General features: G+C 47.8%; 1 protein-coding gene across 2 annotated transcripts in view; it reads right to left on the reverse strand.

Annotated features, from left to right (window-relative positions):
* Positions 1 to 6,683: 6,683 nt before the first annotated feature.
* Positions 6,684 to 17,276, reverse strand: part of LOC113220340 — a 158,060-nt gene continuing 147,467 nt past the window's right edge. For both annotated transcript variants that reach the window (XM_026449275.1, XM_026449273.1), the window contains one exon: positions 6,684 to 8,756. In XM_026449275.1, coding sequence (XP_026305060.1) covers positions 8,747 to 8,756 — 10 coding nt within the window. In that variant the 3' untranslated portion in view covers positions 6,684 to 8,746. The remainder of the gene's footprint in view (positions 8,757 to 17,276) is intronic.

Below are 17,276 nucleotides of genomic sequence, written 5' to 3' on the forward strand. Positions count from 1 at the left end.
CTCTGTTTTCTGTATTGCACTGCTCTTCCCTATTTCGACACCTGTTAGGACAGTGGATGTGAAATGTAGCTGGGCACTTTTTGGGGTGTGCTAGGAGTGTGGCAGATGCCTCAGACTGGCATTTTCCCTTGGTTCTGAATTCTCATGGCTCAGAGTCAGTCTCTAGGCTACTGACCGGGAAGATACAGGAAGTTGTTTTGTATGGCAAACTATGCCAGAGCATTTTTTTCACCCGGCAATTTATTTGGTTTGGACTGGAATAAATCTCTGATATTGGTTTCTTTGCCAATATTATTAGGGAGTGGAGCCTGACTGGTTAACTTAGCCCGATTCATAGTGCTTAGAATCTCAGTGAGTGTGTGTTGAACTGAGCAGAAGTGTGAGAGCATCTTTGACAGTGGTTTGCAAACCTAGCTGCATCTGGGGGGCTGTGAAAAAAGCATGAGTGCTTACTCCAGACCAGTTGAAATAGAATCTGCAAGAATAGAGCCTGGGCAGCTATAGTGCTGTTAGAAACCCCCAGGTGGTTCGGATATACCGTAAAGGTTGAGAACCACTGATCCACAGCAAATTGGAGGCCTGGATCATAGATGTGCCCTATGCTTTCACCGGCTTAGAATGGTTCTTGTGCTTTAGAACTGTGAAAAAAAATGTTATGCAAACAAATGTGGAAATAGCCAAATGCCACATCCTGTTACTACCTGCCATGAAGCATATTTACCAGGTATTCACTCTATTCTGATCTCTACCCATTCCTCCGTTTCTTCATGGAACAATAATTTGACAGTTGGTTATGCAGAACCAGAGTAAGTCTAGTTTGATTGGCGGGAAACGATTTTGGGTATGAAGTACTCTTTAGGCATGTATTGAACTCTTGTTTGTATCTCCGCTGTGCTGGACAGTTTATAAATATTACTTCTTTAAGCAAGGCCTATGGAGTCAGGCTGCCTGGGTTTTGCTAACTAGCTGTGTCATTTGGGGCAAGTTTTGAAGCTTATATAAACCTGACTTTCATCTATGAAATGGGATGACAAGGGGTCATTATCATCTCACAGGATCGTGCAAATGTGTGTGTGAAGTGCTTAGTTCGGTGCCTAACACATAGCAACTACTCAGTAAAGTTATTATTACACCATAATCATCATATTTAAATGTAAATATTAAGAGCTAATAAATTTGTAAAAGGTACTATACCCTTACCCCTTGAACCAAAGACTACTTTAGTTTTAAGTGGTTGGATTAATTTTTCACTTAAATATTGGCCTCTTGAATACCTTGAATTTCAATTGAACGTAGCCAGAGGATTTCATAATTGGACAGTTGCCTCTGGAAGTTGGAGCTTTGTTTGGTTTCACTTCTTACACTAAGCATGTGTCTGTATGCACCTTTATGGTGACTTCTGGGACTGGGGAATCAAAGCTTCATTCACTTATTTGGAAGAGATAATCTTGTGCTATACGAAGCACTCAGACTTCGTTAACTATGTACCATCCAGACAAGACCAGGTGCTTCCCATGGCAGCCTGTCCTTTTCTTAGCTCTCTCATCAATCTAGCCTGTTCCTTCTATTCCTCTTTATACTAGAACTTGTCTTTGAACAAGGAATGTTGTTTTGTCACTGCTAGGTCCCCAGCAATTAGCACATACTAAGTGCCTCCTGAATGTGAATAGGTGATAATCTAGCAGAACACAAGATAAATCCGTGGGTTGAGATTTAAGCTGTGTGGTATGAATGCTGCATTGGCAAACTTATTAAATCAATTTTCTTAATAGAAGTTTAACATGTCTTAGTAACTGACTTAGTTCAGTAATCATTTACTGAGTGTCCTCTAGGCCAGACAGTGGGAACAGAAAGGTAATAATATATGATTCCTGCCTTGTGCACAGGAAGTCTAGTGTGATGGACAGACACGTGCCAATGGCTGCCATGGAGTATGGTGAGTATTAAGATAAAGGGGCACCCTGTGTGCCCTTGGAGCATAGAGCAGGGCTTGTGTTCTGGGAACATGGGCTCCATTTGAAAACACAATTTAAATTCATTTTCTTTTTTCTTTTTTTTTTTTTTTGAGACAGAGTCTTGCTGTGTTGTCCAGGCTGGAGTACAGTGGTGTGATCTTGGCTCACTGCAACGTGCTCCCCCCAGGTTGAAGCAATTCTCATGCCTCAGTCTCCCGAGTAGCTGGGATAACAGGTGTGCGCCACCACGCCCGGCTAATTTTTGCATTTTTAGTAGAGATGGAGTTTCACCATGCTGGCCGGGCTGGTCTTGAACTCCTGACATCAGGTGATCCTCCCGCCTCGGCCTTCCAAAATTCTGGAATTATAGGCATGTATGTGTTCATCCTTTTAATATCTGTGGGTATCACTTAACTTTACATGGGTCCTAATTAAACTATTGAATGACTTTAGTATGCATTGAATGACTTTGCTCGGGCCTCGATTTTAATTTCCTTCATTAGAGGAAAAAAAAAATGCAGGTTGAATATCCCTCATCCAAACTGCTTGGGACCAGAAGTGTCTCAGATTTTTTTACATTTTTGGATTTTTGAATATTTGTATTATACTTGCTGATTGAGCATCCTAAATTCAAAAATCCAGAATCTGAGCTGCTCCAATGAACATTTCATTGAGCGTCACGTCAGCACTCAAAAACTTGTGGATTTTGGAGTTTCTGGTTAGGGAGACTCATCCTATATAGGTGCTGGATTGTTGCAGGAGTTCTGGGCCAGAGGTTAGGTGACTAGGCTTTGGTTTTCGCTTTGTTACTAAACAGGCTATTTTCTTCCATAAGCTCAGCTTTAGATCCCCCGGTTGTCAAAGAAGGGGATGGGCCATCTGATGTTTAAGGCTTCTGTTAGTTCTGACTTGGAGACACCTGGCTTCAGTTCATCTTCCTTAGGAGTGAATAAAGAATATGGGAATTTTGAAATTGTTAGTCAACAGTTACAGGGTTGTTGCAGCCTGGTTTTGGGTAAAGGTCATCTTTAGTGAGCCCGGGGAGAAGCGCTGGTTTAGCTGTCAGCTGAGTGGGGTAAACAGTCCTATTAATTTTCCTCTGTTTTAGTGAAAGCATTGTTAAGGGTCACAGCATTAGTGGAGCTGGCTGAACAGAGGAGGGGAACTCACTGTTACAGGTTATACTGAATGTCTTTTCAGTCACTAAATGTTTTTTATGATATGCTTTTCAGGATTTCGGTGTTACATGATTTCTTTGTGTTAAGCACAGGAAATTTAACATCAACAAAAAAGAATGCTCTTTCTTTTTTTTTTTCTTTGAGATGGAGTTTCGCTTTTGTTGCCCAGGCTGGAGTGCAGTGGCATGATCTCAGCTCACTGCAACCTCGGCCTCCTGAGTTCAAGCGATTTTCCTGCCTCAGCCTCCTGAGTAGCTGGGATTACAGGTGCCCGCCAGCATGCCTGGCTAATTTTTGTATTTTTAGTAGAGACGGGGCTTCGCCATATTGTCCAGGCTCTTCTTGAACTTCTGACCTCAGGTGATCCTCCTGCCTCAGCTTCCCAAGGTGCTGGGATTACAGGCATGAGCCGCCACGCCTGGCTTTGAATGTTCTTTCTATGGGAATCTACAAAAGCCAGCTTTTGAGTCTAGTGGCAGAAAACCTCTTCTTCATTGTTTAGCTGTGCTGTGAGCTTGGAGGGGTTCAAGCCCAGCTGAAAAAGCTGTAGGATTTTATGTCAGTGGGCTGTCTTGGAGCACTTAATGAGCACTGGGCTGGAGTGATACTGTCAGAGTTCATGAGCTGTTTGAGGCTCTCGAAGCCAAGATACTGGGGTTGCCTGAATACATCAGCTGGACTCACTATTTCTCCCGGGGGTGGGGGGGTGGAAAATGCTGTGGTCTTAACTCTGCTCTTAATTTTACAGTGCTGTTATTAATGGTAAGAATGATCTCATACGTTCCTATTTTGCTTCGTAATTCACAGAGAATTTTAAAATCCATTATCTGATTTTATTCCCTCAGCAGTTCTGTGAAAAAGGCAGAGCAGTTTTCATATCTTCTGTTTTCCCATGATTCTCTTGTGGCTCACAGAAGCTAAGAGCCTTCACCAAGGTCATAGGGTGAATGAGTCGCAGAGCTGGGAGTCGAGGCTCAGGCTTCTAGGGACCCTGTTTCTTCCTCGAATAGCTCGCTCTGGTGGCGCTATGCTCAGGTAACTGCGTGTGCTCCGTTTGGTCTTTTGTAAATCCCTGCCCCATTTCGGGGGAGGTTCTTGGGAGGCTTCTATTCATTTTGGAGCATTTAAGTATCTTGTCCTCTCTCCCTCCTCCCAGATGCATGTTCATTTCTGCAGGCCCCCAGGCTGGCCCTTGTGCATGGGGGCGTCTCCTGCCTCCACGTTGTTTGCATGCCCCCTTCTGAAGGTGCTCTTCCCCGCATGGAGCCCCCTGGTGCCTTCCTCCACATTGCAGGCTGTTGGGTAAATGTTACTGACTCAGCATCATTGTTTTCTAGAAATGGGATGGGCTATGGATGCCTAGTTCTTTTCTGTGTGAAGGCTGCGATTGTATCATCTTGCCTTCCCCGTGTGTGCTCCTTGAGGGTGTCGCTGTGCTGCGGTCATCTGTGTTCCCTAAGGTGCCTCCCTTGGAGTCCCGGCGGTAGCAGACATGCAGTCAGTGCTCATGGCCTAAATGAGAGGAAGGCCAATGGAGCCATTAAATCTGGAAAATGACAAGTGAGGGAAAGGAATTTTTATTTAAGGCATATTGAAAATAAATCTTTTTAGAAAAGTTGACCTGTTTCTCAACTGGAGTTGAATTTCAGCTCAGAAAAGCATCTGTGTGCCCAGAGGGCTTTGGGATTTCAGTTTGTGACAGATGAATTTAATTTGTTGTTGTATGAATGTATTATCCTTTTGTGGTTTTATTAGACCTTTCTCCCAAATGGAATCGATTTTTCTATAAAAGTCACACTTCCTTTTTGAGAAATGTAACACTAATTGTATGGGATGGTCTCCCAAAAGATTACCTGTCAGGAACCAAACACACTGCCTCAGACTCACGGCCCCTGGTTTCTGCCTGTGCAGCTGCAGGGGAGAGAGGCACGCTCGGGCTGAAATCAAGACGCATGTCTGCATCTTCTCTTTCTTGATTGCTGTTTCATCTCTGAGCAGATAGAAAAGTAAAGGCCCAGGAGTGCTGCAGGCCACCGAGGTAGAGTCCCTGTCTGTCCTTCTCAGTGCCTGGTCACTTCTCACTGCCCTCCCCTCTTTACTGCTAAAGCCACCTTCCCTGCCTCTGAATGTGTAACCACAAGGGAGAAAATGTACTCCAGGCTCACAGATTGTGGAGAAAAAACCCAGCAGCTGAAAATCATGTTCACAAAGTTTGTACCTAGAAAAAGTGGCCATTTCTATCATGTCTTTAAATATCCCTGTTTCTCATACATTTTATAAACAAGACAGTAGAAGGAGATTCGGGAACAGCAATGTTAGAACATGGGGGGAAAAATCAAACCCAGAGCACTCTAGTTTCTGTTTTCTTCTCAGTTTAGGGCTGAGGCACTTTAGCTTCCTGTCTAAGGGACCACTCAAATCTGATTAGAAGCCATTGTGGGCTGGTAATTATCCGTAATTTTAGGAAGACAGATGCTGCACCAACTCTGTTCTCTCAAAGCAGGCTTAGTAATTTTAAATTTACATGGGAGGAGAAGCAGATGGTGAGGTGGGATAAGGGTTCAGATGCTTGGTCATTGATAGCTTTTTACTTCCACGTATCACGTGGGGATTTGGGACCCAGGAAGCCCGCTGACAACTGATGATTATCTCTCCCCTAAACAGCTGGGATCTTTTTCATCCTGAGCTCAGAAAGATTGCTCCTACTGCAGCCGGGGAAGACAGGTTGTTGGCTGGTTAGACATCATGGTAGGTTATTTTCTCCACCCGCAGTTCGCAGTTGGAAAGCAGAGCTATGAAAAAGTTGTCTTCTCTATTGTATTTCAATTCTGGGTGTTTAAAAAATTATGAGAGCAAATTAGGCATTTCTTTAATGGTAGTTGTGTTTTTGATGCGAATGAGAGGTGCCTTCCCTTGTAAAATCCCTGGGACTTTATAGGAAGATGTGAGTCTTAGAACAGAAGTTGGTTTTCTAGATGATCATGTAGACGTGATGCTGAGCACTAGACAAAGATGTTGATTGAAACGATTTAAAAAAATTTTGTCTGAGTTCAGATTTTACATCAATATTTAGAAAATCAGCAAAAGAACTTGGAGGAATGTTCTCAGGCATCCAGTTCAGCCCCCTGCCCACATTGTCATAAAATCCGAGTGTGTGTACTGGGAGGCGCATTCCTTTCTGTTCTCATCACAGGTCCTTTCCTGGCTCTGCACCTGCCTGTCATGCTCGTCCCTGTGAAGAGACCACCAAACAGGCTTTGTGTCAGCAATAAAGCTTTTTAATCACCTGGGTGCAGGCGGGCTGAGTCTGAAAAGAGAGTCAGCAAAGGGAGATAAGGGTGGGGCCATTTTATAGGATTGGGGTAGGTAAAGGAAAATTACAGTCAAAGGGGGGTTGTTCTCTGGTGGGCAGGAGTGGGGGGTCACAAGGTGCTCAATGGGGGAGCTTTTTGAGCCAGGATGAGCCAGGAAAAGGAATTTCACAAGATAATATAATCACTTAAGGCAAGGACTGGCCATTTTCACTTCTTTTGTGGTGGAATGTCATCAGTTAAGGTGGGACAGGGCATTTGCACTTCTTTTGTGATTCTTCAGCTACTTCTGGCCATCTGGGCATATACGTGCAAGTCACAGGGGATGGGATGGCTTGGATTGGGCTCAGAGCCCTGACATTGCCCTCTTCCCTACCTTCCCTACCTTTTCCCTCCTGTGCGGCTCTCTCACAAAGTGAATGGCCTTAGCCACAGGTTCTCTGCAGCTGCATCAGACTGTGGCGACAGGAGTGGTGGCTGCTGCAGGGCGCGCTGTCCCCATGGAGCCCAGTCTTGCTTGGCGCTGCAGCCTGGTGATCATTTTGCATGAAAAGCATGTAATTCTACAGAATGAGAGCCAACATGCTGGGGATGGGGCGTCTTTATCACGGTGCTCTGCATATTTTAATCTTGGGTAGAAAAGTATGCGATACCTGTGGTTTGATGTCAGAAGGACGTTGTGAACTTGATGTGGACTGAGGATGTTAAGGTGCAACAGGCACCCCGGCTTCATTAAATGAGACTTCCCCATGTCCCTGCCAGGCACGCACAGGTGTATGGCCACATTTTATGTGTTATCCTTATCTAGAGTGCACCTTGTTGTCATGCTTAAAGCTACATGATGGTATTCTGCCTCATAGAGTAGGTCCCAAACCACATTCAACACAGAAATGTATTCTTGCTATTATACATAGAAAGTGCTTTCATATACTGAGTGGGAGAGCAGTCCTAAAATCTGGGCTGGAACCACAGAAAGAAGGCATTGGAAAGCAACAGGTTCCCTAGTCCAAAGCTGGTTTTTGATGAACCTAGAAACAGGACCAAGAGAAGTGAATTTGCCTAAGGCCCTGACAGTATCTCACGGTAGCATTTGAACCTAACAGTTTATTGACCTATTTCTTTAAATGATTAGTCATGCTTCCTCTGATTCCTGTATAAACATATTCCTCATTCATTCTTTTGTTTCCATGAATTATTGCAGTGCTACCACCTAACAGTATTTGAGTGAAAATGTGGCAGTGTTTATCCCTTTCCAAGGTTTTTAGTTGCACAGTTTGTCAAATTTGTGCTAATAGATTCTTGTTGGTTGCAAGGTGTCCTTTCAGAAGCCAATCGTGTGGTGTATTTATGTTGATTGTTGGAGGTAGTTTGGTTAGAACCTACTTCGAGTGGCTGGCGTGGGCCTGGGGGACAATGACAGCTGCCTGCTTCATGGGCAGAGATGAAGTAATTGCTTCCTGGGAAGTACCATCTTCCTGGCCACACTCTCCAGCCCATTTCATGTGTGTGGGTTTCCTCACATCTGCACGTTTCTGGCTTCCTGTGAGTCCCATTTATTTGAGCATATGACTTCAAGCTGTGGGGAAGAATGGCCATGTTAGCACAGAGATGCACACAAAGGAACAGCTGGCTAAATGTGAGTGAAGACATTCTTGGGTGGGTTCATTTCTTTTATTCTGTAATAGGCAGTCTGGGAAGCATTCTGGACTTGTGGCCTGTGCTGTCACAGTTCCTCCTTGCAGGATCGCAGATGTTTGGAGATTGTAGTGATAACCGTTATCATTGAGAATGTCATTCTCGCAGGCTCTAATAAGTCCGGATTTATTCAGTGTTAATTTGTTAAAGACAACTGTATTTCTAGCCAAATCCATGTTAGACGTTTCTCCTGGCAGTGTTGCTGGGGCTATTCCCGTGGCTTACTCTTAGGGAAGCACACGCCTTTGAATACTGCTGAAGCTGTGAGGACCCAAAGCGCACCGGAGTACTTTTGCCATATGGGGTGTTAGTCACTGATACATGTCTCAGTCAGACCTGATGGATTCTTGACCCCTTCCTTTTTTAATTTTTTAATTTTAATTTTAATTTTTGTTTTTTAAGAGCACAACCCCTCAGGTGGCCACCATGAATCTCTGGTGTTTTCAGTTGGCTGAAGCCTATTTGCCATCTCTGGTTCAAACATATTCGGAGCCTGCTGATGCTTCCCTCGGTTGTTCTTCTGCTGTGTGACCTCCGCACCCGCAGGGTTCAAGACTGTCAGAGCTGGGAGCCACCTTCACAACTACCAGGGTTTCCGGAACCTCCTTTATCTAGCCCTGGGGATAGAAGAGATGTCATCAGAGGTGAAGGCTTATTAGGTTTACACGCCATTGATAATGAATGAGGAGGTTTTCTTTTATATAAGGGGAGCTTCTTATAATGTGCTTTAGTAGGGTAAAGAAGTTTTGAGGTTTGTCTTCTCTGGAAAGATAATTTGTGATCCTGCCCTTGCTTTCAACAAAAATATAATTTGCATACCAGTGCGTGTTGTGTTACTGAGCACTGGCTGACAAATGGTTCTTAACTCGTCATTCACGCAGCCCCTGTTTCTTGAATGGCATACGTGTGCCAGCTGTAGTAGGAACTTGCTAGGCTCTAAGACTAATCCTTATGAAACGGGGGTCCTGGGGGAAGTAAATGCATATAACTATAAACGTTTGAGGGGATATCAGAGGGGGTGCCTATAGGTGCAAAACTTCGTTCATTCATTGCCCCATCTGGGAGGTTTTGTGTCTTAGCAGCGTGTTTCATAGCAACGCATCCTTCTATCAAAATATTCATCATATTATTTTGAAATTCTCTGCTTAGGTATGTGTTTTTCTGACTAAGTTTAGAACTGGTTAAGGACAGGCTATGGAGTATGTATTATATATATCTACACACACACATATATTGATATATATATACACATTACCATTGTAAATATACAATATATATTGATATATATACACACATATATATTTCTCCCTCTCCATATATAGACACACACCACACACACATATATATACACACGCACACATATATGAAATACACACACACACACACACACACACACACACACTCACTTCTGCTGCCAAGCACAGAAAGTCAAAACTAGGCAAGAGTTCTTTTAGTGTTTATGAAAAAATAGATGTTGTTAGTTAAGAGTGTCCTTAAGTTGCCAGGGGAAAGACAGGATGGATTCACAAAGGAAGATAGCGTTTTGTTTTTGTTTTTTCCTTTGTTTAACTCTTGAATTTCAAATAATCCAGACTTATTGAAAAGTTCCAAAAATAGTACAGAGAATTCCCGTATGGTCTTCCCTCAGGTTCCCCAAACATTTCACCCCATTTTTACTTTCTCTTTCTCTCTCTGTGGACATAATTTTTTTTTTTTTTTCTGAAATGTTTGAGAGTGGAAGGTAGAATGCAGGGCAGGGTGAAAGGCGGAAGGAGAGAGGTGGGTTTGGAGGCTTTTTTTTTTTTAACCTTCTGAGATGGAGTTTCACTCTTGTCACCCAGGCTGCAGTGCAATGGCACGATCTCGGCTCACTCTAACCTCTGCCTTCTGAGTTCAAGTGATTCTCCTGCTTCAGCCTCCCAAATAGCTGGGATTACAGGCACCCACCACCATGCTCAGCTAATTTTTTGTATTTTTAGTAGAGGGGTTTCACCACCTTGACCAGGCTGGTCTTGAACTCCTGACGTCTGATGATCCACCTGCCTTGGCCTACCAAAGTGCTTGGGATTACAGGCATGAGCCACTGTGCCTGGCGATTGGGAGGCTTTTGCAGTAACCCAGAGCGCTATGATGAGGGCTGGACCTGGTTGGAGATGATGAGGAAGATGAGAAGTGTTTAGGTCTGGCATATATTTTGAAAGGAGAGTTTAAATGGGTTGGATGACGAGAGAGAAAAAAGGATGATGTCAAGGATTTTGGCCTGAGTAACTGGAAGACAAGAGATGCTGTTATTGGGATCGGGAAGACTATGGGAGGAGTGGGTTTTAGCAGAGATTATCGAAAGTGTGTTTCGGTCATGCTAAATTTGAGGTCTAAAAAGAGATGTCAAGAAGTGTTGGCTAGGCGTGGTGGCTCACGCCTGTAATTCCAGCACTTTGGGAGGCTGAGGCAGGCAGATCACCTAAGGTCAAGAGTTCGAGACCAGCCTGATAATTATTAAAATCGATCATTGATGTTTACTAATCAATCATATTATTACTCCTAATACCGCAGAGGGTGTACACCTACCTGTGATGTCGTTCCTAATATCCAGGGACAGAGAGCATGATTTTAGTTTTAATATTGCAGTAGGTGTACACTCACCCTGTGACACTGATCCTAATATCCAGGGGGGTAGAGGATGACATGACTTCCAACATAGCAATGAACGGACAGCCACCCAGTGATATTGCTCCTAATATTCATGGAAGAAGCCTATGCTATTACTCCCAATATCGCAGGGAGGGTACAGCTCTTCTGTGATATGGTTCCTAGTATCCGGAGGGGGAGAGGATGACAATAATTCCAGTATTGCAGTCTGTGTTCCCCTGCCCTGTGATATTGTTATTAATATCCTGGAAGGGAGAGGATGATATGACACCCCATAGAGCAGGAGGCGGACACCCAGCCTGGGATATTGTTTCTAATATCCATGGAGAGGAGAGACTGATATTACTCCCAATATGGCAGGGGGTGAACATCCACCCTGTGATATTCTTCCTAATATCTCAAGGCTGAGAGGTTGATATTACTCCCAGTATCGCAGACACTGTACACCCCCATGTGATACTCTTCCTGATATCCGGAAGGGAGAAGATGGTATTAATCCCCATAACGCAGGAGGTGAACACACACTCTGTGCTATCTTTCCTAGTATGCAGGGGGAGGGGGATAATATTATTCCAATATTGCAGAAGATGTACACGCTCCCCCAGTAATATTGTCCTTAATATTCCAAGGTTCAGAAGACGATGTTACTCCCAATATCGCAGAAAGTGTCCACCCCCCAGTGATGTTGTTCCCATGATCCAGGAGGGAAGAGGATGATCTTACTTTCAACCCCTGCACCCTGCAATGCTCTCACCCTGCAACACCGACACCCAGCTCAAGCTGACATAGGACCAGAGGTGCTGGCTGGGGGTGTTCATTGCTTCTCTTTTCTCTCTTGCCAGACTCAGTAGAGGAAGCTGAGACCACTTCTGGCTTTGGGAGAGGCCAGCGAGCCTGTGCGTTTGGAGCCTGGTTGCATGAGAGAAGCATGTGTGGGAACGCCAGGGCCTGGCTTTGAACCCCATTCTCCCAACATGATGCCGAGTGTTTCAGACATGACGCTTGGCTTTGCTCTCTCAGGATTCCATCTGCGACAGGGGCTACTTGTGCCCCTGGCCTCATCAGCTCAGGCTGAAGGCGGCCCTGGTCCTGGGCAGGGGGACTTTGTGAAGCAGAAATAGATGGCCTGGTACAGGGGCCGAGCCTGGCCAGGACCTTGGCCCTGGGAGTTGTAAAGAAGGCCGGCCTCTACCATGAGCATCTGCACCAAGCTGTGCCCTTGTCACAGTGTGCTCGGCGTCTGCCCTGGCACAGGTGCATGGCCTCTCTGCGCTCAGGCTCCCCGCCTATGGGGCCCAGGTTCACGGAGGTGTGAAAGAGACAAGCACAGAGCAGGGGCCTCCGAGCCCAGCCAGCCTCGCTTCGATGCTGGGAGGCTGATGTCTTCCATTTTGTCTTCTGCCCAGGCCAGCTGCGGACCGTCCAGCGGCTGTGCTACTTCTACAGCATCGTCATGCCCAGCGAGGCCCAGTGTGTCCTCTACCACGAGTTCCAGCTCTCCCTGGCCCGCAAGGTGACCGACAAAGTGATGGGGGGGCAGTTCCTGGAGACCATCAGTCAGCTCTACCTGTCCCTGGGCACCGAGCGGTGAGGGCTGGCTTTGCAGTGGTGGGAGTGGGGAGCAGGAAAAGGGGGCTGGGGGGTGCAGGGCAGGGAGGAGGGCACAGGGAAGCTGGCCCAGGGCCCCATCAGCCCCTTCCCTTTTGACCATTTGGTTCCTTGGCATCAGATGCTTTGAGCTGGTGGGCCTGGGGTCGTCCCAGGGCTGCTGCTGGCCCGTGAGTCCCAGCTTGAGCCTCCCTTGTTGGGTCAAATGTCATCTCAACCCCAGCGGAGGCAGTACGTGCACTCTGGGCTGTTCTTCCTACTATGGTGGCTTTTGTCATCTGACCTCTGCCTGCCCCGAGTCTTCACTCCTGACCTTCATCTGTCCCCTTAAATGTGACCACAGCAGCCACCTGTGGCTTCTCTCCTACAGAAGACAGAACCAGTTGTGTCACCTGATTCCCTGGGGCACAGGGTTTCAAGGTCTCACATCCCATAGGTGGCGCACTCGGCTTCCCCTGAGCATTCTGACCTGGTGGGGTAATCATGGCCCTGGCCACCCCACGCACAGCTCCCGGTGACATTGCTGCAGTCATACCCCCTCGAGTGTCAGACTTACCGAGAGAGCAGGGAAGGAGCCAGATTCCATGGGGACCCGGGAGACTGGCTCCAGTCTTGGCCTCAGGTTCACAGAAGGAAAATGGGCCAGTGTGCTGGACCCATGTTTCTCAAAGTGTAGTCCCTGGACCAGCAGAGCAGCATCTATATCACCTAGGAGCTTGTGGCAAGTGGGAGTTCTAGGTCCTGCCCCAGGTCTGTGGAGCCGGAAGCTCTGGGGGCAGGGCCAGCAAGCTATACAGACAGGCCTCCGAGTGACTGTGATGCCTGCACACCTTGAGAACCATCGACCTAGATAGCCTCTGAACACTAACGGCTCCTGGTGCATCTGGAGAAGACACAGGCCATGTCTGGGAGGCAGGGGAGATGGACTAGCACACTCCTCCTGCCACAGGGCAGCATGATGCTCGATTCCCTCAGAAGGATGTCCTTCATCTTTTCCATGTTGTGTGTGTTCACCCTGGCCCTCCCAGCAGCCTGGGAAGGGCAGAACACTGCACACACAAGAGGGCCGTTCCCAGTCCCCACATTCCAGATTCATCTGTCACCAGACCCACGGGAGGAGGCAGACTGGTTCCAGGAGGATGAGAGCCCTTGTTCTGACACCTGTGTCTGATTCCAGGACCTACAGATCTACTCTGGACTACACCAAACAAAGTCTGGGGATTCTCATTGACCTCCAGAAGAAAGAGGAGGCACATGCCTGGCTGCAAGCAGGGAAGATCTACTACATCCTGCGGCAGAGCGAGCTGGTGGACCTTTACATCCAGGTGAGTGGCAAGGGAGGCAGAAGGGCCTCTGTGCTGTTCACTCTCTGTCCATCCATCTATCCATTCATCCTTCCATCATCTATTTACCTGTTCATCCTTCCATCCATCATCCATCCATCTGTCCATTCATCCATCCATCATTCATTCTTTTATCATCCATCTATTCACCCGTCTATCCATCCATTCACCTGTCCATCCACCCATCCATTCATCCTTCCATCATCTATCTGTTTACCTGTTCATCCTTCCATCCATCCATCCATTATCCATTCATTCATCCATCCATCCATTCTTCCATCATCTTCACATACACCTGTGGGTCCTTCCATCCATCCATCCTTCCATCATCCATCCATTCACCTGTTCGTCTTTCCACCCACCCATCCATCCCTCCGTCCATCCATCCATCTATCATCCATCCATCCATCCTTTTATCATCCATCCATTCACCTGTCCGTCCATCCATTCACCTGTTCGTCCATCCATCCATCCTTCCATCTATCGTTCCATCAGCTATCCAACTGTTTATCCTTCTATCCATCCATCATACATCCTTCATCTGTTCATCTCTTCATCCATCGATTCACCTGCTTGTCCATCCATCCATCCTTCCATCCGTCTTTCCATTATCCATCCATTCAGCTGTTCATCCTTCTATCCATCCAACCATCTTCCATCCATCCATGATCCATCCATTCACCTGCCCATCCATGCATCCATTCACCCGTCCATCCATCCATTCACCTGTTCATTCTTCCATCCATCATCCATCCATCCTTCCACCATTCATCCACTCGCCTGCTCATCCTTCCATTCATCCATCATCCATCCATCCACCTGTTCATCTTTCCATTCATCCATCCATCATCCATCCATCCATCCATTTTTTTTTATCATCCATCCATTCAGCCACCATCCATCCACCTGTTCGTCTGTCCATCCATTCATCCAATCATTCTTCCATCATCTGTCCATTCACCTGTTCATCCTTCCATCCATCATCCATCCACCCAGCTATTCATCCATCCATCCAACATCCATCCATCGTTCCATCATCCATCCTTTCACCCATCCATCCACTCACCTATTCTTCCATCCATGCATCATTCATCCATCCACCCACCAATCTATCTATTAATCCATCCCTCCATTCATCTGTCTGTCCATTTGTTTATCCATACATTCATCTATCCACCATCTATCCATCCATATGTACATACATCATCTACCCTCCACCCATCCGTAATCTACTCACCCATACATACATATAGACATACACACATCATTCCAACCATGCACCCCCCCATCCACCCACACATCCATCCATCCATCCATCCATCTGTCCATGCATCCATCCAAGCATTCATCTATCCACACACCCATCCATCCATCCATGTGTCTATACATCTGCTCATCCATTCATCCATCCATCTACTCATTCCTAAGCCACTGCTGAGCACCTGTTGTGTGCCTTTTCCCTTCCTCCAACTGGTTCCCTCACATCCTCCCCCAGTGGCCAGCATCTTCTTCCTGAGGGCAGAGGTGTGGCCCCTCACAGTGCCTAGCACCTGCTGGTATACAACACATGCTCAAATAACACACAGAAGAACTTGCTCCAAGCGACACGTGGTACATCTCCTTACAAAATGAATCTATCATAGCGGCTGTTTTCAGAGGCTTTCCCAAACAGTGTGATCTGGAACAAATTGTGAAGCCCATGAGCCTGGTGAAGTTTTCATTATTGAGCACCTGCTGTATACCTCCTTGAGCTGAGGAGAAGGATCAAGAGCTCATGGCCAAGAGGGGAGCAGGCCCACCAACAAACACTGTTGATGTGTGGCCCTGAGCTGTGGCAGGTATGTGGCAACGCAGAAAGGAACCAGGGGATGGGCTCCCAGCAATCTGGGGGCCACGGAGACTGTTTGAGTGCAGGGGGGGTGGGCTAGGGCTAGCCCTGGTGGTAGGATTCACAGGTGTCGGGCTCCTGGGCTGCAGCTGCTCAGTCACCTCCTGGCACTCGGGTGCATCAGTTCATTGTCCTCATGCCAGTGGTGGGGCAGCCCTAATGCACAGGTCTGAAAAATGCTCAGGTGTACCTGCAGTGTGGGAGAGGAAGGAGGCTGGCGAAGGTGGGTGTGGCCACCTCACCAGGTGTGGGTCCTGAGGGAACTTCTGCCTCCTTTCAGGTGGCACAGAATGTGGCCCTGTACACAGGCAACTCCAACCTGGGGTGGAGCTGTTTGAGGCAGCTGGAGACATCTTCTTCAATGGGGCCTGGGAGCGGGAGAAATCCGTGTCCTTCTACCAGGTGAGCTGGCCTGTGGCCTGATGGGGGTGGGCCTCAGGGGGGGCACCTGGAGGACTGAGGCACGGGTGTGGCAGGGCAGAGGTCTCCCACCTGGAGGCAGGACCACCCATGCACATGCTTAGTTTCCCAGTGGTCTTACCGGGAATGATATTGACAGTGCCCCTGCCCGGGACAAACGCTCAGGTCTGGACATGACAGTGGCTCTACCCTTTGCACCTGATGATCTCAAGCAACCATGAGCGGGAAGTCCCGTCCCCATCTTCCAGATGAGGAAGCTGAGGCTCAGAGAGGCACAGGGACATGACAAAGGACACACAGCATGTCAGTGGAAGACCCAAGGCCAGGGCCCAGGTCTGCATGCACCCCAAAGTGGGGACGGCTTCTCCCTTCCTCTGAGCTCACGGTGTGGCTCAGCTCTGGGCACAGACAAATGTGGTGTTTTTAGAGCAGAGAGGAGTGCTGGCTCCCCCCAGTCAGACCCCCGGTGCCCTGGTGGGAGAGGCTGGTCTGAGGCTGCCGGGTGTAGCTAGATGGGCCTCAGATGACTCTTCAATCCCCAACTTGGGTGTCTGAACCGTGCGTTATCCCAGAGCACAGAGCTCTGTGGAGGTGCACGGGTAACTGGGGCGTGGGAAGCTCCAAGCACATGTTTGAGCTCTGAGGACGGCGCTGGGCAAGGTGGGTGCTGTGGGAAGCCTGAGCCCACCTGCCTGTGTTGTAGGACCGGGTCCTGCCCCTGGCAGTGACTACGGGCAACCGCAAGGTGAGCCGCAGCTGTGCAACACGCCGGTGGCACTGCTGGAAATGCTGGAGGAGCACTAGGAGGACTTGGAATTTGCCCACATGGCCCTAGCACTCAGCATCACTCTGGGTAAGCCCCCTGAGCACCCGCCCTGCCAGGACCCACACTTTGCCAGAGCCGAGCCTCCATGTCTGCAGGGCAGGAGCTGAAACAGCTGCTGGATTTTCCCGGTCTCCTGTCCAGGCAGGCAGATCTGCCCAGCTGGCTTCACCCGTCCGGCCGTGGGGCACAGCCCGAGGTCTCTCACGTAGTGCAGCGCTCCCTGCCTGGCCGAGCTCTGCTTCCTCTGTCTCTTCCTGCTGCTGATCACAAGGGCCACCCAGTGTGCCCTTCCCACCCTCATCAACCACACAACTCTCTGGCTGATGAAATCCCAGTTCCCCTTCCAGCAGCCTGCCCCTTAAGGCCGGGCATCCCCTGGTGCTGTGCCAGGTCGTCTGTCCTC

Source organism: Piliocolobus tephrosceles, chromosome 10 (genome assembly GCF_002776525.5).
Source record: "Piliocolobus tephrosceles isolate RC106 chromosome 10, ASM277652v3, whole genome shotgun sequence".
NCBI classification, from domain to species: domain Eukaryota; kingdom Metazoa; phylum Chordata; class Mammalia; order Primates; family Cercopithecidae; genus Piliocolobus; species Piliocolobus tephrosceles.